Source organism: Trachinotus anak, unplaced genomic scaffold (assembly GCF_046630095.1).
Source record: "Trachinotus anak isolate AG129_WGS33_773 ecotype Australia unplaced genomic scaffold, CSIRO_AGI_Tana_v1 ptg000032l, whole genome shotgun sequence".
Lineage (NCBI taxonomy): Eukaryota > Metazoa > Chordata > Actinopteri > Carangiformes > Carangidae > Trachinotus > Trachinotus anak.
The window spans coordinates 26,566,916-26,589,292 of record NW_027273883.1 but is presented as its reverse complement, the minus strand read 5'-3'; the positions used below and the strand labels follow the sequence as shown (position 1 = coordinate 26,589,292).

The window sequence follows — 22,377 nt, the reverse complement described above, 5'->3', positions numbered from 1 at the left end:
ATCTGGGCTGTTTCTGATTAGAACACTTACATTAAGTGGGAGTTATGACATTTTCAATAGGATTTTATGAAATTATTAATGTAGCATCATTAAAATAATATTTTATTTACAAGGTCCTAATGCAAATAACAAAACTCCTATTTATGTGATGAGTTTTGTCAGATTTTTTATTTTAGAAAATGCACCAATACAACAACATAAAAATTATAAAATCAAGTTTGTTGTCATTCAAGTAAATGTCTTGCAATGAAAATCCTATGTGTAAAGTACAGGAGTATCATCAGCTTCATGTAGGTGAAATCTGCAGTAAAATGGATAATTGACCGGGCAAAGGCCACAGTCCCAGGGCCTCGGTCTTTACCTGCAAAATATCACTGAAAGAGGCTCAACACAAATGTAGATAGATGCAGAACAACCACAATGAAAACACAAAAAGAGACAAAATGACAGCAAATATATGCAGAATGACCAGACAAGATACAAAATCACCAGGAGGACACACAAAATAACCACAAACAGACTCAGATCACAGCTACATCTTTCAGTCCTGCTCCTGTGTGGGGGGGTTGAGGGGGTGGGAGGGCTCTTACAGTACATGCCGTCTTTGCATGAGCTGCCAGTGCTCCCAATTAATAATTAACATGATAAATCAGTTTATCTTTTCAATTGAAACCCATGTCACTGACACCTTATCTCTGATCTTATCTCGAAAGTCTGAGCCGTGGTTTCCTGGAGATGAACAGCAGGAGGATTGGATCCAGAAAGCTGGTGGGTCTGCAGCAGCATGAGGCTCACGGTGCAGGAACTGCTGGATTTTTTTCACATCAGTGCCTCACGTTGCATAAGCTCAGGACTGGGACATGGACTTTACTATTATTTAATGATTTTATTTTCCCAAATCAACTGTGTAATAAAGGTTAGGGGTTGAGAAGAAAATCAAATGTGGGACAGGTGTGAACAAAATCTGCCTGTCATTAAGTAAAATTTCAGATCAAAATCTTTCACTTCACTGGTTTTGGTGATAAAGCTGAGTCAAGACATTTCAGCAGCACATACACTGTCACAGGCAACAAACTGTGATCTGCACAACCAAAGCTGAGCTGTGTGCAGAAACAACTGCCTCAGAGACCCAGAGCTTCAGGGGCCCTGGAGGCCCCAGGTTCACTGTGCACCAATTATTCTGTGGTAAAATACTATATGAAATGAAATGAGGGCTGGTCCTGTATTTTAGCCATGCCTACAGCATGACTTCAGGGATGTTGGTCCATTCACTGCTTTGGTCCAGACAGAAACATCTATAACTCTGATATGGATTCCTCTGGAGACGTCTCCATAGCCAATGTGACTGTGAGTGACATGTTGTCAGTATTGAAGTGGGCGGCCACAGATAAACAAATGTATGGGAATCACTGAATGACCACAAACTAACTGACCCCAAGCAGGTTAATCCGGCCCAGTGTGCAGTCAGGCAGCCTGGTCACTGTCATGCTGTGCCTTGTTTGGGTTTGGGGTTCGGTGGTTTGGGGGTTCGGGGGTTTTACCTGCTGCTCCAACAGTGACTGCAAACATCATCATCATCGCTGCTGCAGCTGCTCATACATCCCAGCATCCATCTGGCTCTAGCCTCCCCTGTAGGACTGAAACAGAGTGCGCCTGAGACCTACATCACCTGGACTCACTCTTCTCTCCTCTCAATAAACTGTCCACGTGACTGAATTGGAGAGCTTCTGTACTTTTCCATAGTGACTAGTTGACAGCTAAGAGCAGATTGAGTAATTTTCCACTATAGAGCAAGAGGACAATGTTCAGTGGTCCTGTGGCACAGCGACTCCCAGCTGACTGAAAATCAGTTGCACAACCTTTATTTATTTATTAACAAATGTCAGTAAAGTAGAGTGTACCTTTGATTTATTTGACTAGTAGTTGACAGGAAATTATAACAAACAAATAAAAACAAATTATTTGAATATAAAAAAATAACACACATTGTTTTGTACAAATCATAATCTACTTTTTACTTTGTTAGTTTTGTACTTTGATGAAGGTCACATGTCTGCAGAAATACTGACAATAATACTCAATATTTTTCCCTTTAATTAATCACAGGTTAATTTCAGGACTCTTTCTTCTGAAACTGTATAATTGCCAAATTTAATTTGATGATAATCTTTACTGAAAATACAGAAAAAACTGAAATTATATAATGAAATAAGCTAGAAAAGAGAGATACTGTCAGTACTGTTAGGCAACTTTATTTTGTGGTGCAGATGTTCCTGGTTGCTGAACATTTCTGGGAATTTCCATGACATGAGGACAGTCCAGTCTTGTCTGTGTATAAATACACACATTATTGTAAGTGTGTAATAAACTGCAGAGACTAAGCAGCAAAGCTCAGACATGGCATCAACCACAGAGAGACAACTGAATGGTGAGTGTTGCAGGGGGAGTTCAAACTTTACTGGACTAGGCTAATTTAAAATGTTAAAAAAAAAAAAAAAATTATAGACATTTATCATGATATCACAGGTGTTTGATGGTACTTGATGTGTTTTTCATTTAAGTAATTTGCACAGATTGACAAATTCTGCATCTTTATTTTTTTCATGAGGAACAACACAACAATACAACACAACCTTCTTACAACATATTAGCAAAGTTTATTTCAGTACATAACTGGTAATGGAATAATTGATGCACATTATATATCAATGTAACACATCATAGAAAACCTCTGCAGAAAGTTTATTAAACATGTTTATTATGTTATTTTATGCATAAGATGAGTCTGTAGAGGAATATTGATGGAATACTGGTGATGTTATAAATATGATTTTTTTTTTTCAAACATCCTCCAATATCTGTTGTATCCATAACCCCCTTGAATTTTATATCTAATAGAGCTGAAATGTTACTTGTATAGATTATTTTATTTATTTTATTACAAGTCAGTTCATTGTGTTTTGTGTTTAAATAAATATCAGATAACTGATTTATATATTTACCTCATAGACAACAAAATTCCAATATATTATACAATACTATATAGTATTTTATTAAAATATAAAATAAAATAAAATAAAATGTCATTAAATATAAAATAAAATTATACCTATAATTATTGTTGTTGTTATTGTTGTTAATGATAATAATAATTTATTAAATCAATTTCATTTCATTTAATCTAATGTGCTCAGAGGGCCATGTGGGTGCACTTATAACTTTTGATTACAGAAAGTAATTCATTATTTTTCCATTTGCAGGGGTGAATTCCTGTGAAAGCAGGAACAATGTGGCAGATCCACGGCCTCATGTGAAATGTTCTCCAGGCATCATAGAGGATTTTGTTCTGAACAGTTCCACTGCGGACGTACACGGGACGGAGAGCTTTGTTCACCGAGCCATGGAGCTGATTATGGATGATGCAGTGAAAAAAGCCACTAATGTCAGAGAAAAGGTAAAAGTCTCATCTTATACACTTCTGAAATCTGTGTGTCTCAGTTTAATGTGGATTTCTAACCAATAAGCTTCAGGTACATATATTAGGGGTAGTGCCGCTACAGTTGACTGACAGTGAGCTGTATGTCCATGCTGACCAGGTCTGTGAGTGGCGTTCCCCCGAGCAGCTGAAGGAGCTGTTGGACCTTGAGCTGGGAGACAGTGGAGAGTCTGAGTCCAAGATCCTGCAGCGCTGCAGAGACGCCATCAAATACAGCGTCAAGACCGGTAAGTCCGGATCGAACCTTCATCAGTTATCTAATCAGGCAGTCTAATTGAGACTAAGAACAAAGATCTACTTTTTCATGTATTACTCAGTGATAAGTGCAATTTTTACATATGATATATGCAATGAAACACAGAGTAGAGCAGAGTAGAAAAATCAGTCAGTCATGATGGTTGGTTGGAGAAAGTTTTTCCTGTTGTCAAGAGAAATTCTGATATAAGAAAATAATTTCCATCTTCAGACTTATGTTCGAGTCACACAAGGTTGAAAAGTCAGACTGATGCTAAACTCAAAGATTAAAGAGCTTTAGTTTCAGTAGCACTATGTGTGTGGAAGATGAAAGATCGAATTATAGATTCTTGAAAATAGTTGAGAATCAGTAAAAGTTTGAGGTTCTGCAGAGATGTTAAAGGCAGACTGTGATGGAGACATGGCTTGAGTCATGTGCATACAGGATTGTATAATCTGCATAAAAATGGATACTGTAAATCTGTATTGGAGTAATTGTATTGGTTATAAAAATATTAAGATGCATCAAGTTGTTTAAGGGTGAAACGAGCAGCATGAGGATAAAAGATTTAATATCTTCAGACTCAACACCAGTTTTTTCATACAAGGTTTGAACGTCAGACTGTGCCTAACCAGAAGATTACAGTGAAAGCAGATTGTGACCCCGACATGTGCATACAAGATTGTATCATCTGCATAGAACTGGATATTATAAGTCTGTCTTAGAGTAATACCAGCTTAAAAATCTAATTTCTAGTAGTAGCTAAGGTATGATGTCATCAGTGAAAGGAATAAAGAAGACTGAGGACTGACAGCAGGTGCATAACTGAGTCTGTAGTTAATACTCAGATCACTTCAATGGGCAGTTGTTTTTTTAACAAAATGTTAAAACTTGAAGAGAGAAACGTGCTGGCTGTATTTTTGTTGTGTTTTGTTGTTTTAATAGAGCAGCTGATACACTAACATGCATCTTTTCTGAATCATCTCTGTAGCCCATCCTCATTTTTACAACCAGCTATATGCTGGGCTGGAACCCTACTCCATGGTGGCAAGCTTCATCACTGAGGCAGTCAAGACCAGTCTGTGAGTCACACAGCCCACTGTAATACTGTCAGTCAGTGACTGTTAGACCAGTCTGAAATCATGACATACTGCACATAACTGGTTTCCCTCAGGTACACATATGAGGTGGCTCCAGTCTTCACCCTGATGGAGGATGCTGTGCTGAGGAAGATGATAGAGATGATCGGCTGGGAGGAAGGAGGAGATGGAATCTTTAACCCAGGTCACCAACAGTGCCTAGCATTATTACTTCTGTTTCCTCATTGATCCTATTGGACAGATCATAACACATGACACCTATGGGTTGTTTGCCTTCCAGGTGGCTCGATGTCCAACATGTATGCTGTGAACTTAGCCAGGTACCGTTACTGCCCAGACATTAAAGAAGTCGGCCTGTTTGCTGCTCCACGACTGGTCTTGTTAACATCACAGGAAGTAGGTTTCATCAAACTTGACGAGGCTGGAAATGTTTTTAATTGTTGTTATTCTCAAGAAAACCTGTAAAAAAAACAAACAAAAAAAAAAAAACTATGTTTGACTTCCTCAGCCTGTCTGTGGCTCTCAGGTCCAAGCCCATTTCTTTCTACAGAAGATGAAAATATTAAAAAGTCACTCATAATTATAAAGGCTGAGTAATTTCTTAAAACAGCTGGGTATCATAGTTTTTAGCAAATATTAAGAGGAAATAGGATGGTGTGTGTGGGAGTGAGTCAAAATAAAGCTAAAAAAAGAGATTTATGGCTCAGAGGAATCAGATATATCAGGGTGTGGTACACACACAGTTCTGATGATTTGGGATTTATTGACAGTAAGAAAATTTGAATATTGTTAGACCTATTATTTAAGAGTGCATTTTTAATTATCATAGAGTTACACATATCAAGGACAGGACACTACTTTACACAGGTTAATTTCATTTGAATGAAAAATCACTTTATATTTTGCAGATTTTATTGGATTAAACTGTTTTCTGGCTATAGCTTGTCTGAGCTGCATCGCTCCTTCACCTGCACTCCTCCTCTTAAACAGCTGAAAATTGAAGGTTTTTATAGATGAAATCCGTCACCATATCTCATGAAGTACTCTTCACTCAGAAACCTTTAAGACCTTTACAGTTTTACACCAATTATTCATATTATTATCATTATTCGTGTGGTGAGCAGAAATAAAATCTACTGTGGGTGATTATCCTCCTGTAAAAAATGAGCCCATAGGTCAACAGGTTATTATGACTCATAGTTGGGTTTTGTTGCTAGGTGACATCTTATGGTCGTATTATGATGACAGGAGCAAAGGGAAAAGTGCGGTGACGTAGTTTATAGAATTACAAAGTCCCCGTCAGGAGGAGGTTGGGGTGGATGGATGGGTCAACAAAACACAGGAATATAACACAGGGTATGACAAGGGTTCGATTCCCATGTGACAGTAGCAGTTTATTTTGTTTCTAATATTCATGACCGTTCGTTGTTATTATTAAAGATCGTCTAATGTTGAGGAAGTACTTATTTTAACCCAAATCACCATCTTTTCCTGAACCTAACCAAGCCATGACTGTTATTATAGTAACCATGTCAACGAAGGTGGGTACGCACTCTCAGTACAGTCCATGTGCCTAACCATGTACATTTAGAATTGACTTTAAGCTCCTCCTCCCTAGATACAAAAGCCTTAATGAGCGAGTACCAAACTACAGAGCCAACTCCCTTGTTAACTATAGACCTCAAGAGCAGTGAGATCATCTACTGCTGGATTATTGAAGGTTCCCAGCAGCAGGGAGCAGCCTTTGTCAGTTATGGTTCAAAGCAATGGAGCATATTACCTGTAGATATCAGAGAAGCCGCTCACTAAGTATTTTTAAAAGAAAGGTTAAAACTTATCTCTTCACCTCAGCCTTCAACTAGCTCTGAAACTGTGCACTTTGCTTCACACTCAAGCACTGCTTAACATTCCTTTTAAATGCTGTTATATGTACTGATGTCTTACTGATTTTATGATTTCTATATATCCATTCTTAATGTATTTTAATGATGTATTTATTTCATTTATTTTGTTCTATTCTATTCTATTTCATTCTACATCCTTTTATGTATTTTCATGTGATGCACTTAATGCATGTAATTTTATTGTTGTTTTGCAGTTCTTGTATGTAAGGTGCAATATATTAACATTATTACTGTTATTATAATCAGAGGGCTGTTGGTTGTTCAGGTTGGAGGACTGGTTGTGTTTGAATATGAACTCCTGCTCAGTCATGCTCTTGTTTAATCTCTTTCAGTGTCATTACTCCATTTCCAAAGCAGCAGCTTTACTGGGCATCGGCACTAAGAATGTGTACATGGTGTCGGCTGATAAGAGGTGAACTGCTTCTCCTACACACTTTATAATCCTGGTTTTGGTATCAAGGTATTTCTGTGGACATGACATGACTCCTTCACCTGTACTGAACCACAGAGCTGGAGCTCATTTACTAACCTGACTCAGACACTGAGTGCATTTATGAATCATTCATTATTTTTTGTGTTTGTCAGAGGTAAGATGATTCCTTCAGCTCTGGAGGAGCAAATAAAGAGAGCGAAAAGAGAGGTGAGAAAGGAGGCCTTATTATCTGACATCACATGATATTGTGTGTCATCACCTGACATCACCTGATTTGAAAAGAGTCTTTGTTTCATGACTTTCATGAAACATTGCATTGTGTGTGTGTGTGTGTGTATGTGTGTGTGTGTGTGTGTCTGTGTGTGTGTGTGTGTGTGTGTGTGTGTGTGTGTGTGTGTGTGTGTGTGTCTGTCTGTCTGTGTGTGTGTGTGTGTGTGTGTTCAGGGTGCAGTTCCCATCATGGTAAACGCCACCGCAGGGACTACAGTGCTTGGAGCTTTTGATCCCATTGAGGAAATCGCTAACATCTGTGAGAAGTACAACCTGTGGCTGCATGTGGACGTGAGTTCATTCATTCATCCATCCATCCATCCATTTATTCATTCCTCCATTCATTCTTTCATTCATAATAATTTTATTTAACTATCAGTACAAACACTTGTTTTGTGTCCTGGTCTCCTCAGGCCTGTTGGGGAGGAGCAGCTCTGATGTCTAAGAAACATAAACAGCTGTTGAAGGGTCTCCACAGGTAAACAGTCTGCTCAAAGCAGCATTTCACAGCCATGCTACAATAATAATCATAATCATAATCATAATCATAATTTCCTTTAAAATAAAGATTGCAGTTGATAGTGGAATGAATCTTTGATCTAATGTCCTCTATCCCATCTCAGGATGATCTTTATTGACATTACACTCAGGTACAATGGTACATAGCTTCTGTCCAATGCAGGTTAAATACAGCTAATAAAAATCAGCAGTCACAGCCGCATGATGTTTTAAAAAGTGGTGCTGGTGTATCTATGTCGTAGTTCAGTGTGACCTGTGAATACTGGCTGTTGACTGACTGTGTCTCTGTCTCTGTGTGTCTGATAAGAGCCAACTCTGTGGCCTGGAACCCTCACAAGATGTTGATGGCGTGTCTGCAGTGCTCTGCTTTCCTGGTCAGAGACAAAACAGTAAGGCAAACTCACTCTGTCTGACTCGTGTGTGTGTGTATGTGTGTGTGTGTGTGTGTGTGTGTGTGTGTGTGTGTGTGTGTGTGTGTGTGTGTGTGTGTGTGAATCCAGGATGTGTGTGAGCTCTATCCTCCACACTACTGTGCACCCTGTGTTCACCCTGGTCACTGTGCTTCCTCAGAGTCTCCTCCAGCGCTGCCACTCTGCTCGGGCCTCCTACCTCTTCCAGCAGGATAAGTTCTATGATGTCAGCTATGACACCGGAGACAAGTCCGTCCAGTGCAGCAGGAAGCCGGACGCCTTCAAGTTCTGGCTCATGTGGAAAGCTTTGGGAACCAAAGAGCTGGAGCAGAGGGTGGACAGAGCCCTTGCCATAGCCAGGTTAGTCTGAGGAAACACACACTTGGTCCACTGTATTCACAGTTACACAGTGTGAGGACAGTCAATTAAAGTTATCTGTTGTTCACCTCTTTTTCAAAGTGATCACAAAGTAAATGCTGGCTGTAATGTGTAGCAGTCCTTATTCTTCTTATACTGGTATAATTAAACTGTAATATACTGCATGTGTGTAAGTGATGCAACATGGTTCTCAAGAGAATAAGCTGTATGAAACTGACTCATTTGGGCTAATTTTTGCACACACACACACACACACACACACGAATACTTCATTCTAACCTACAAACCAAGTGACCTTCTCCTCTAACAGCCATTCATAGTTGTGGGCTCCAGCATTTTGGTCCCCACAAAGTTGTCAGACCCCACAAATGTACTGTACTGTATGTTCCTGGTTGTCAGACCCTAAGACAATAGTAAAACAAGCCCATTATGGGAATGTGTAGGTGGGTGGAAGGGTACCCTGTAGCAGCAGTGCAGCTAACATCTTCACTTTCTAAAAATACTAAAAAATACTAAAAAATTACTCACAGTGTAATTCATTCACAGATGAATTAAGTCTGAAATCCCAGAGTTAAACAGACAGAGTATGAATGTTGTTCATGAATAATAAGTCCGGTCTGAGAAGGAAGAGTACATACACTAACTGGAACTAGTAACTAATGTGATGTTCTAAAGTTCAATAATGATGTTAAAAAATGATAAATAATAAACTTCATTTATACAGCACTTTTCATACAAGAGATGTAGCTCACAGTGCTTTACAATAAAAACATGAAATAGTACCATACAATAAGGGTGAATAGAAGGACGATGAAATTAGACAATACAAAGACAGTATAAGATAAAGTGTCAGTGAAAATAAAAACGGAGAGAATGTGAGAGAATTAATTAAAAGTCCAGTTAAATAAACAAGGTTTCAGCTGTGGTTTAAAGGCATTCACAGAGCCTCCATCTCTTATTGCTCTCGGCAGGGTGCTCCGTAATGTTAGAGCATGGGTTAAAAAAAGATGCACTGCCTATTTTCTTCTTAAATGTGCTTGTTGCAGGTACCTGGCACATGAGATCAAGAAGAGAGAAGGTTTCCAGCTCGTGATGGAGGTGAGTCTTTGAAAATTCATCCACAGTTTTTTTACAAAACCAGTGAATTTCACATACTGGCTAATTTTTCTGCTCATCCCTAAATTCATATAGTTATGTGATCAGTCATGCCTGGATTAGATGCCATTTTTGAACTCTGTTTTTCTGTATACAGCCTGAATATGCAAATGTCTGCTTCTGGTATTTTCCACCAAGTCTGAGGAAGCTTCCAGTCAGCCCTGAGCTGTGGAAAAAACTCCACACTGTGAGTAATTCAATTCAGTTGAACAAACTTTATTTATTCCCAGTGGGCAATTTAAAGAGCACATCGAGTAGATATTAAAAAAGCACACAAAATACACAAAAAACACACAACCAGTACAAGACAAACTGTGCACATTGAGAAAAACAAGACATGAAGAGACAACATCAGTGGAAAAAAAGCAAAAAAAACTTTTAACAACAGTGCAAAAGAAAACCTTTAACATTATAAAGAGAATGACAATAACATGGAAGAATGACATCACTCATTAAACATTTTACTGTTGTCAGATCTGCTGAGATGAACTAAAGACATATGCACTCATAGTAATTAAGGTTATTTTGAGAAAATGTGCTGTTTGAATCCAACACTCCTCTTTAATATTTACCAGGACAAATAAAACTGCTTCATCCCTCTTTGCCCCCCCTGTATGAATGCTGTACGAGACAGTAGTGAGTCATTACCTCCTCCTTCGTTCTGCAGGTGGCCCCAATGGTGAAAGAGCGCATGATGAAGAAGGGCAGCATGATGATCGGTTACCAGACCCACTGTGACAAAGCCAACTTTTTCAGGATGGTGGTCATCAGTCCTCAGGTCAGCAGGGAGGACATGGACTTTGTCCTGGATGAGATACACAATCTGGGAAAGGACTTGTGAGGACTGAACAGCGGCTGTGACGACCTTCACTCACATAGGGATATGATGATCTGTTAATAGATGATGATTTTTCTCTGTCCACAAACAAACACAACTTGATTAAATTATTTCACAAAGAACAGATTTTGCGAAGCTCCTCAGTTCTTCATGTCCTGGATCTGTTGAAACCTTCCTCTGAGACTCCGCTCCACGTCGATATGACTGCATCACATCATTTCTGCAGATCTGTCAGCTGCACTTTCATGCTGCTAGTCTCCTGTTCTCCTGTCCTGCAGACCAGAAGCTTTTTAATCAGTCTGTATTGATAAGTCTCCAGTGGAGAGCAGCTCTACTGGGTCCTTGTGCTTTGAGTTGTGACAACTTCTTTCTGTGACCAGTGGGATGTTGAACCGGAGCAGACCACCAGCCAGAGAATGACCCAGCTCACCTGAGAACTAGTTTCAGCTCAGAGCACAAAGACTTTCTGTTCTACTCCAGTGAGCCACGCTGAATCTGTGGAGCACAGCGCTGTGTTCAAATTGTGACATAAGAAGAATGAAGTGAGTTTGAGAATGAAGAAGATGAAGGATATGTCTACGTCTGTCATATGGAAAATGATCAGCCTTTTGAAAGACTATATGATCAGTGATCAATAACTGCCAGATAACTGTAGGGACAATTAGCATCAGCATATGGGTGTGGAACATGTCCTTTTGTTTTAGGGTTTCTAGGGGAGCATTTTCAACGGTCACAGACCAAAGTGTCTCCAGACGCAACACATATGGAACACAGGGACATATATGTCATATATTATATTTGTGTATGGGAACAAATGTTGTGAGAGCAGCTGTTTGTCCCTCTTTTAGAGAAAATGTGCAATATATAAAATTTAAAAGAGACCTCTCCACCTCAGCTGCAGCCATCTTGGTTGTTAACATAAAGGCTCCTCTGTCAGTCGGTCTGTCTGCACAGGAGGGGCCTGACCGACCCACCTGTATCAGTATGAGTTTGACAGCACAAGACGTGTGTGTAGATCTGCTGATATTTGTTGTAAGACTTCTTCAGTCCCTGAAGTCAGTTCTACTGAAAAGTTTGTTGTCTTTATCACTTCACTCAAGTAAGTTCAGAGAAAATTCCTTCCACCGTGACACCACATCCTTTGGACAGGTCTGGACTCCTCCATTCATGCATGTAATGCACACATCACAGGCAGTTCACACTATTATATAAAGTATACCAGTGGATTAGCATGAAGGTCCTTGTGTACACAAGCTGTGGGCTTACCCATCTCCACCTTTAGCACATGTTGGTTTTAAAGGCAGCCGTCTCATGCCACGTTGCTTGGTGACACCATGAGGTGTAAAGATAACAAAGCATGAACAAACTAATGAACTGAGGGACCTCAGACAGGGCCAGAGACTGAGGAACAGCAAAAACAGACACAAGCGATAAACTTAAGGAAGTGGAGTCACAAAAAATGTCTGTTGTTCTGGTAAATACAGTAATAAGGTTTGAGATTGCACAACAGGTCAAAAGCCTGCAGACCATGACTGAGGAGCTTAATGACTTAAGTCATTTCATTATTAGGAGATAAGTTGTCTATATATTATGTAACAATAAATTCTACCTTTAACAGTGAAGTGAAGACTTGGCCAACAGACAGAAGACATGAGACTGAGGTACAATAAGAGTTCATGCTGGTGTTAGAAGACAAATCCTGTGTTTCCTCAAATAGTGGCCAGCGCCTTTATTTAGCTCAGCTGCAGGTAGGTCATTTGCAGGCATAATATGTGCAACAACAGCTGTACAGGATTAAAGGAGGACAAAGCAAAGTGGATCAGAATGAATGAAGAACCACATAGTGCTATACAAAGCATGGTTATATTGTTGAATTTATGAAATGAATGCAGTAGAAATGGACATTATGCTTACCTAACATGCACGTCATATGACAGGAACCACCCTTGTTTTTTCCACGGCCTGTATTTGGGGAGTTTTATTGGAGACCCAATATTGACTCCTGATTTTATTTGAGGAAACAATATGACAATTTTTTTCACAAATGCATCACAATCATGCTAAGAACTAACTAATAAAATCACATGTTGAGTCACATGGATATGCAATATGCTCAACAACAAACTGCACTGGTCGGATAACACTGAGACCCTCTACAGCACGGGACAGAGCAATCTGTTCTTTCTGAGGAGGCTCAGGTCCTTCAATGTGTGCACTAAGCTACAGATAATTTATCAGTCTGTCGTGGGCAATATCACCTTCTTTGCTGTAGTGTGCTGGGGAGGAGGCACAGGGAGCTGTGGTGCTAACAAGCTGAACCAGCCCTGTGGTGAGGATGGAGCTGGACAGTGTGGAGGCAGTGACAGAGGATGAGAGGAAAACTGAAGGCCAGGAGCACGTTCAGCCACAGACTCATCCAGCCACGGACCTCAAAGCGCTTGGGTGGCTTCTGTGTGCCATCAGCCATCAGACCGCCACAGCACTCACAGTCTAAGACTCAAACCAAAAATGTCAGGAAAGACTGCCATGCATACTGTATATTTATTACAATAGAATTGGGACAATTTATTGTTATATTGCACATGTATACAACACTGATCTACATCATACCGTATAATGGTATTGTACACAGCATTTCTATTTGATCTTATTAATGTATATAATATTTATAATATTTATTTTAAATTTAAATCTTATTTTATTTCTTATTACATTTTCCCTTTGCACTGATACTCTTCTGTGCTGCTGTGTCAATTTGAATCCCTCTACAGGGGTATAAATAAAGGTACATCTTATCTTCTCTTATCTAACTCTTAATGCTGTTTCTAAGGCAGGGTCTAACTGTACTGGTCAAGAAAACACATTTGTTGGTTTTTGATTTAAACTTATCATGGACTCTTGATTTTATCACTTTATCTACACGTCACTCTGAATTTAATCATGTGTTTAAGTGAACGAGTTCAGTGTCACATGTGCAGAGGCGGCACAAAACACCAACTGTTGCATTGGCATTTTGTGGGCAGAGTTTCTGTCACCCTACCCCCCTAATAAACCAAGAGGAGACAGTTTTACCTACAGTGTCTCAATTTGCTTGATGCACAGGAGCAGAGACTTGAGGACAAGGGCCACTGATGGAGTGAGGCAGACAGAGGAAATGTCTGATATGAATATAGGAAATATATTGTAGTATTTACAGTTACACGTAAGTAAGATAAGGATTCATCAATTATTCAAACCCTGGCTCTGTTCTTTGACAGATTGTTGTCTGCGTGACTGTCCTGTTAAACATATTAATGCCAGGTCCCCACCTTTCCCCTGTTCACTGCTAATCCACCAACAAACATAAACACACCAATACTCAATATGCTTTTCATTCAACCAGAACTGATCTCAAGCATGTTGTCTTTTCTCTGTCTCTCCCAAACACTCTCACTGGTATAAGAGTCCCTCCATCCAGCCTGCTCCTGAGGCAGCCTCCATGGTCAGCTGCAGGTACAGTATAATGCCTCTGGTGATACTTGTGGTGGTTGGGAAACTATCATTATGACGCTGAATCTTGGCTCATTTCATAAGAATCCTGAAGTGTGTAAGTGTAAATAATTAAATTACATGAAGTAACGGAGACAACTATTTCTGTAACTACTTTCTATAAAACTCTCTTATCCATTATTATGATAGTACAGTTTGCTGCTATCTGATAATCTGACTCTGAGAATGATTTAAATGGGTTTTCTTCAGCTTTGGACTTTTTGTGATATGTTTTAGGATGTTTGGATTGCTGGATAAAGATAGACAGATATTTTATTGATCCCTTGGGGAAATTCAAAATGTATGTTATGGATGTGCAGATCTGGCATGTATTAAATTGCAGTACCTTTTAGCCAGTGCAGAAGTTTCTGTACCAATACACGCTGCTCTTGACGTAGCAGTGTGCAGCAGAAAACATTTTGTAACTTTAGTGCATGTGTTTGTTTCACTTTGTGGTTGAGCTGCTAACTGTCATCAGTCACCTATGGTTGTGTTACTGTCAGTGCTACTACTGCTACCTGTCTGTACTCATAGCACAGAAAATACAAATAATTAGAAAACTGAAAAATGTCTGGGATTTCAAACAAGTCAAAAACATTATTGAAAGACATTTTTATTTATTTATACTGACGAGACAAAATGCTGAATGGTGAATAATGAGGCCTTACGAATGGACAGACGCAGCAGTCAGTCTCTATCTTACAAACAAACAGTCTTTATGTCTTAAGTACAGATCAGTGTTTGAAATATGACAGAATAACAAAACTGACTGGGTGATTTGATTATTTAAACTGTTTGTCCTTTAGAAGAAAAATCACCATTCCTAACTTCAGTAACATTTAGTTACAGATGTCAACAACTGAACCTTAACCTTTAAGAGGTGTAGATGTTGTATAGTTGTTTTTTAGTTTTTGTCCCTGCATTAAAATAATCTGTCACATCTTTAGAACAGCAGGTTTCAGTTGTGTGTTTTCAAATTGTGTCAGTGTGGCAGACACTTTTTTTTGAAGGTGTAAATGAGATCTTACTGGTTTATCTTTCCACTGACTCCAAGGCTTCCCCTGGATGAGTTTCACCTTCAACTTTTCCTGAAAATCTTTTTCTTATATCCTGCAATTCTTCCTGCTTTCTCTTTAAAAAGATTTCCTTTTAAAGATCTGACAGGGCAGGACAGTGGCGTTAGCAGTGATTGTGGATTAACTACAAATCGTGATAATGTATAGTCAGTCAAGATAACTGGATTTATGAAGCTACAGTAACATTGCTGGTGTCACACAGCAACAAGCCAGATAAACTGGACTGATAAAACAACACTAATGACAAAAAGAAAACTTGAGGCCTACTTTAGCTTTTTTTTGCTAAAAGACGTTTCAGATAATGTGATCATCCTTTGAACTCATGTCTCTGCCAGTTCCAGCCGGTGTTTCTGATCCTGCTTGAGCAGCAGCGTTAAAACATGTTTGAGGATTCCGCCTTGTCAACAGCATGAGGTCCTACGAGAGAGACTGTGAGGCTGTTACTGCAGTCTCAGCTCCAGTCTGAGGGTTCATGTTCATCTTTGTTGAAATTGTTCAGGACAGGTGTTAATTGAACCTTACAGTCATTTTGATGTTGCAGTAGTTTTAACATTGCTAGGTGTGTTCTTATATTTTGTCCATCACATTGAAGAAAAAAAAAGTGGTGGGATTTTTGAAAGTCCTAAGACCAAATTTGTAACACAAAGATAGCACAGGATCGAGCATATTAGCTAAATATTTCGTTTAAACCTACATTTAGATTTAACATTTAACATTTAGATTTAACATTTACCATTTCTTAAAGCACTTTTTTCTACATTATTTGGAACTAAATGAGACAAAATGTTGCCGTTAATTTCAGTCTGCACCACTTTACAATCAGCATCCCAGACACATCTAAATCTATGAGACTACAGTAAATATTATAGAAATAACCTGTCAGCAGTTCTTAAAGTGGAAAAAAAAGTGCCAATCCTCACCTGTGCATCGGCCAGTATGTTTCTACAGTGAATAAGTCTATTGCTGGTGTTCACAATATAAATGTATCAGGCTTTAGATCTGCAGTAGAGTTAGTGACAGTCTCTTATTATCAGACACTCCATGATCCCTGTGGACACGCTCTGGTTCATTAAACTAGCATCAGAGAACTTTGAATAGGCACAGACACTGTCTGCTAGGATTAACTTGATTCGTAAAGAGGTGAACATGTGAGTCACGTAGTGCCCTCTGGGTAATGCAGTTCATGTAGGGTCAATATGAATTGCCCAGAACCTGAAATTGAGAGAACAGAAAAAGAGTGCCCAGCAGCTTGTGAGAAGTGCTGGTATAATAAAGACATTTGGGTCCTGCGTACTGGTTGGTACCAGCCTACTTCTACCACTGCCTGTCAGTAAAAGATAATACAATTCAACAGCACCATACATACTACTTCCACTACTAATGAGCACAAAGTTGAATCAACACAAAAGTTTGGACAGACTGTGAATAACTACACGCATGCACACAGCGACAGAAAAATCGGAGTACTTCATGACACCAGGTCTACTCTCCACCTGTGTAAAACACTATTTTTATAGTTGTGTGTGCTGTAATATTGTAAAACTGTGAAAACATGTCATTTAATGTTTGGAGAACATGCAACACACATCATGATTAACACTTTCGACAGGGCATGCATCATTAGTTAACATGTATGTTGGTTTAAAATGAATTTTGACCGTTGTATATCTGTTTCTCTATCAGCTATGGAAATAAAGGGTCTTCTGATCTGTTTGGCTGCTGCACTCTTGGCAGGTATTACAACTGTATATTTGCAGTAATTATTATAATAAGTTGTCATGGATTATTTTATTTTGTAAAATATCTTCTCTTCTCTTCTCTTCTCCAGTGTGTCATGGTTGTTCTACAGGAAAGGAGTTCATCACAACATTTCTTCCCAACAGCAGTCCAGGTTATACAAAAGGCCGTAGTCTCCAATTGGTTCTGACTGCTCAGGGCTCTCCAGCCAGTGTTCACATACAGGTGAGGATCATGTTTGTACGTAAATGAGAGGGAGCAACACGATATGTTCTTGCTTGTCCACACATGGTACTTAGACAGACTCATAAATAGTTTAGATGCATTTCAGATGAATGGCTGGTTTAGCTGCTCCACAAGTAACAGGGATGCCTTTGTAATGTTGTCATACACATAACAAGTTGCAGAATAGGTTCCTTGTAATTATGAGATCCTGACCTCACACTCACGAGAGACACAAGTCATAGTTACGACATTAGGCCTAATTTTTTTTTCTTTGGTGAAGGCAGTGCTTTTCCATCCCCACAGTCGAGTGGCGGTTTATCCAGGTGGACTTCAGTGGAGCGGCCACAGAGGTTCAGGTGTACCTTTGCACAATACCAGAATCTTTTTATTGCAATTCAGGGTCTCATCCTTCAGCAGCTCCAGCTAAAGACCGACTGCATCACAGCAACTAGTCCATCCCATTTTGAAGGTTCCTTTAATTGCGACTGAGAAATGCGTCCTTCTTTTCCTGGGCAACAAAGGCTCCAACAGATGGATCCTTCATGGCCCAACCTATCACAGGATTCATTACAATTTTAAATATAATTAAGGACACTGCAAGAGTATGATGATCCTAAACATACAGCCACTGCTGCCAAGAAGTTTTTATGACCCCAGCAGTGGGATGTCCTTGACTGGTTAGTCTCCTGACCTCAGACCAGCTGAGCAAGTGAGACAGTCACTGTGAAATCAAACCAGATGCAAAAGTTCAGTTTGCAGTTTAGGCTGAGCAGAGAAATAAAAAGAGAAATTAACTCATCACACATTACTAAAAAAAATCCAAAAAAGGAGGATAACAGCCAGACTCTGCCCAGATGTAGAAATAAATGGGCCAGACTCGGGCCAAGGACCGAGGCATATGTTGGGCCCACTTGTTTTATTTTGCTATCTGGGAAGCCTTTGGTATTATTGACAACAGCTACAGTTAAGTTATATGTAGGCTGTGTCCACTCTCACCAATGTAGGGTAATCTCCTGACTATTTTATCAAACTTAACAGACTATTGCCTGTGCAATTTCTCAAACTCTAAACTTTTCCAACTTGAACATAAATTGTTGGCCACCCCTGCGCTTCACTCACTGCCCCACAACAAGTAGTGCTATTTATATAGCGTCAGAATCATCAAACACATATGAGTCTCAGTCATGGTGATTACATCCACACCTGCCTTTTGTGCCCAGTCTTAATCCTCCGGTCCATGATCTGGTCTGTTGTTTTATAGTTAACAGGCTGATAACTGGTGAAATTTAGCTCAGTCCCACGGCAGGCTAACTCTTAGCTTCATCCACATTTCCTCTCAAATGTCACACTGATCATTTTTGATGTAAATCATAAAACACAAACTATAAACTGGTGAAGTTACGAGAATCGAGAGTGTCACAAAACAGTCGGTTACAGTGAAAACAACAACACTGTAAAACAGACAAGTCAAATAATGGTTGAATTTACATTTGAGTTCATTTAATATTGAAAACAATACATATACATTCCTCACTACCAGGCTGTGGTCTGACTGACCATGGAGAAACACTAAACTTAAATTACTTTGGTGGCCCATGGACCACTCCTGAGAAAGGCCGCTCTGGATGATCCTCAGAAATCAGGAGCAGTGCAGTGCTCCACTCACATTGTTATTAACATTTTGCACATGTTAGATTATCAAGACTGATCTGATTCCCAATTTTTAAAGGACTTTAAAAATAGCATTTTGTCTCTGCACTGTTAATGTTAGGGATGAGGCTAAAGTGACTGTGGGTGAACTGTTTGCTTATGCATTAAATTGTCAAGTCAATGTGCAGTGTGTGTTAATGTAACTTATGAATGTTTAACAAATCCGTCCATGTTTATCCGCAGGTAGACTCAGTACGTTTCTCCAAGCAGCTGAAACTCTCTGCAGGCGAAAGCCATCGGGTTTCTCTGCCACCTGGATGCGAGCTGCGGCGACAGTTTACGACTGCAGACTCAGCTGTTCGAATCTCATCCAGTGCTAAAATCTCGGTTCTCGCCTTCAACCTTCGCTTCGCCACAGGAGATGGCTCGGTGGTTTTCCCAAAAGAAGAGCTGGGCACAGAGTACTTTGTGTATACACCTTCAGGAAAAAGTGACAAGCTATTGGCTATTGTCAACGGCAATAGCCACAACAAGATCACCATCACACCTCGTACTAATTTGAGGCTAAAAAAAGGGTATCGTTGGCTGAGAGGGAAACCAGTGACCATCGACCTGGCACCCTACGCATCCTACCTTTTACAAAGTCCAAACAGTCTCACAGGCACACGTGTTCAATCCCAGAAGCCTGTAGCCGTCTTAGCGGGCCACCAGTGTCTGGTGTTAGTACGTACGTGTGAACATGTGTATGAACAGCTCCCTCCTGTGGCAAGCCTAGGTAAAGAATACCTGGTACCCACGCCATTGTCCTCGAAGGCCAAAAGCTGGGCAAAGATAGTTGCTGCTGAAGACAACACCAAGGTGGAAATGCTCCTGGGCCATCACAAAGTCAAAGAGTTGAGTTAAATCTGAATTTATAATATACTGTTGTAGCAAAAGACAAGGCTATCATGGTCTGTCTCTTTGTCTGCCAGTCTGTCTACCTATGCATCCATCTATCCATCTAACACACATCTAACACAATCTAAATACCGTCTAAATACCTCAGTACAACACATGCCTGAAACATCTATTTTCAAACTGCAGCTTTAAAAAAAAACCTTCTCAGCACTTTAACAGGCAGCATTCAAAGAGAAACCTGCTGTAAATAAATAAAACACGTGCTCATCAAACTGACAGCACATGGGCATAAAGACACACCCTGCAAACCAGTCACTATGTAAAAATCTGCACACCACACAACTTTCTTACAACACAAAAGGAGTTTCCAAGGTGACACTTAAAATTGATGCACATGCTGGATATATTAATCCTAATGCTATGTATCTCCCAGTCCCTGTTTTCATAAAAAAAAGTACAAATATTAAAATTGAAATAGAAGACGTTTTTCTTTTTAAAAAGAATGACATTGAACAATTTTTGTGTTTTCCCTTTTGCATGTTTTAGCATTTATGGATTTGGCTTTTTCTTAATGTTTTGCTTTTGCTTTTGGATGTGTTTTGTCCTTACGGGCCACCACACATTTGGGAATACTTTTTTACAGTTAAAAAATACAAATCCTTCTGTATTTTCTGCTATATATTGGATACATAATACTGTGCAAAAGTGTTAGGCTCTCAACATAAAGTGAGGATGCTTTCAAAAATAATGCCATGTACAGTTTTATTTATAAATTAGCTTCATCCAAAGAGCAAAAAAGAGAAAAAAGCCTAATCAGATCAGTATTTGCCTTTAGAACAGCACCTGGTTCTTGGCAGGGAGGCCACCAAAATCTGAGTAATGTGGATCATATAATTAGTAAGAGTCGTCAACATGACTGGTAGAAGCTGCTCTATGATCTGTTTCAAGTCGCACTTGTAGAGAGTAAAGTGTAGACCTGCTCTGTATGAAAAGTACCTTGAAATAGCTTCTGTTGTGATTTGGTGCTATCTAAAAAAAAAAAAAATTGATTTGGTGAAAATGTTGGTGTTTGATTAACACAATTCAGTTCAATTTAAAAAAAAACACTTTGACTAAAAAAATTTAAAAAATTGCCTCTGCACAAGGGCCACTTACTATAACGTTTCTGGATCTTTTAACCACATCAGGTGGCCTTCATCAGTGGATGGAGTTTACTCAGTTGCTGGTGATGGTTATGAGCTCCTCCACACATGTGGCTGCCTGTTGATAAAAAGTCCATAGTTTGGCCAACTCCATGACAAATGAGAAAACTCTATCCACTAGTAAAGAAAATTCAGTAATTTCATTTCAATATGTTCCATCTTACTACCGTATAAGATGCAAGTCAATATGTCAATATGTTATATCCCCATCATCAGTCATTATGTGACTATGTAGTGCAAACAAAACGATCAAAATATATTTTCTTCAGTTCGTCTAAAGTTGAATCTAACCAAGTGAATATGTCCCATTCACAGGCAAAAGATTCTGAAGAGAGCTGGAGACAGCACCGAGTGGTTAGTGACCTCCAAACATCGACCGGTTGTCAAGAGCAACAAGAAAGTAATGGTGATGCTTCTCAGCAACAATAAACCGCATGACCCTTTTCTAATCACACTGACCCCTTCCTACAAGCTTGGCACTGACTGGGCGGCGGACACATTGGGCGGGTTGGAAGATATTGTTGCTATTATATCAGAGAGGCAGGGGTCAAGCAGTGTGAAGGTGTGTTATAAGGGACATTGCCAGTCACCCAACTGGAGAGGCTCCCTGTCAGATAATCGCTGGGTGTGGTCTAATGTAAACGTGGGGACGAAGCAGAATCATGTGACAGTGACCGGTGACGCCCGCATGGCAGTCTACGTCTACGGAGGGAAACACAGACACGGATATGGAACTGCTGGCGTTTGTTCAGAAGGTACACACACACACACACACACACAAACAAAAACACACAATAAAATGTATCTTCAGTGGTGCTACTTCTATACATACAAGTATGTGTTTGTATTTCCTATAGGTGCCTCTCCGCCTACACCCCCCCCGGATCCCTGCGAACACGTGAAATGTCGAGTAAAGCAACGTTGCGTGAAAGGAGCGTGCGTCCATGTTTCCACAGCAACCTGCCACGCCACAGGTGACCCCCACTACCTGACATTTGACGGCCGGCGCTATGACTTCCAGGTAGGTTGGCCAGTCATCAGCAGCCATCCCATGGAGATGATATAGTGTGTAGGGGCCAACAGGGACACACCGAGCTGAGACATCCTCATGCTAACATAGATCCTGACAAAATGTTCAGCCATCTTTCTCTCTCCACTGTTGTTTTACTTCTCAACTCACCAACAGAACCGAAATGAATCAGGCTCTGTAGTGAAAATGAATTAAATCTGCTGAACTATGGCGTAAATCAGAATTATCATGTGGAGCCATTTTAATTAATAATAATGTCAGAGTCAGCACAATAACATCAATGAACTGTTTCTC

At 39.7% G+C, this 22,377-nt stretch overlaps 2 protein-coding genes across 2 annotated transcripts in view; both read left to right on the top strand.

Moving 5' to 3' along the window:
* Positions 1 to 2,275: 2,275 nt before the first annotated feature.
* Positions 2,276 to 10,862, top strand: LOC139612613 (acidic amino acid decarboxylase GADL1-like). Its single transcript, XM_071468320.1, has 15 exons — positions 2,276 to 2,428; positions 3,261 to 3,454; positions 3,597 to 3,723; positions 4,723 to 4,813; positions 4,906 to 5,015; positions 5,112 to 5,227; positions 7,068 to 7,147; positions 7,321 to 7,375; positions 7,613 to 7,729; positions 7,852 to 7,916; positions 8,265 to 8,346; positions 8,528 to 8,727; positions 9,792 to 9,843; positions 9,998 to 10,087; positions 10,568 to 10,862. The coding sequence occupies exons 1-15, from the start codon at positions 2,398 to 2,400 to the stop codon at positions 10,739 to 10,741; spliced, it is 1,584 nt and encodes a 527-aa protein (XP_071324421.1). The 5' UTR covers positions 2,276 to 2,397; the 3' UTR covers positions 10,742 to 10,862.
* Positions 10,863 to 14,167: 3,305 nt separating this feature from the next.
* The window catches only part of LOC139612608 (IgGFc-binding protein-like), a 39,792-nt gene continuing 31,582 nt past the window's right edge, over positions 14,168 to 22,377 (top strand). The window contains exons 1-6 of the mRNA XM_071468307.1: positions 14,168 to 14,230; positions 17,026 to 17,076; positions 17,171 to 17,304; positions 19,198 to 19,847; positions 21,369 to 21,808; positions 21,911 to 22,074. Of these exons, the coding sequence (XP_071324408.1) occupies positions 17,028 to 17,076; positions 17,171 to 17,304; positions 19,198 to 19,847; positions 21,369 to 21,808; positions 21,911 to 22,074 (1,437 nt within the window). The 5' untranslated portion in view covers positions 14,168 to 14,230; positions 17,026 to 17,027. The remainder of the gene's footprint in view (positions 14,231 to 17,025; positions 17,077 to 17,170; positions 17,305 to 19,197; positions 19,848 to 21,368; positions 21,809 to 21,910; positions 22,075 to 22,377) is intronic.

What these genes read in the sequence shown, in the direction of transcription:
- LOC139612613 (XM_071468320.1), top strand. Translation starts at nt 2,398, where the DNA reads ATGGCATCAACCACAGAGAGACAACTGAATG. An exon ending in CACAGAGAGACAACTGAATG is followed by an intron (nt 2,429 to 3,260) that starts GTGAGTGTTGCA and finishes TTCCATTTGCAG; the next exon opens with GGGTGAATTCCTGTGAAAGC. An exon ending in CCACTAATGTCAGAGAAAAG is followed by an intron (nt 3,455 to 3,596) that starts GTAAAAGTCTCA and finishes CATGCTGACCAG; the next exon opens with GTCTGTGAGTGGCGTTCCCC.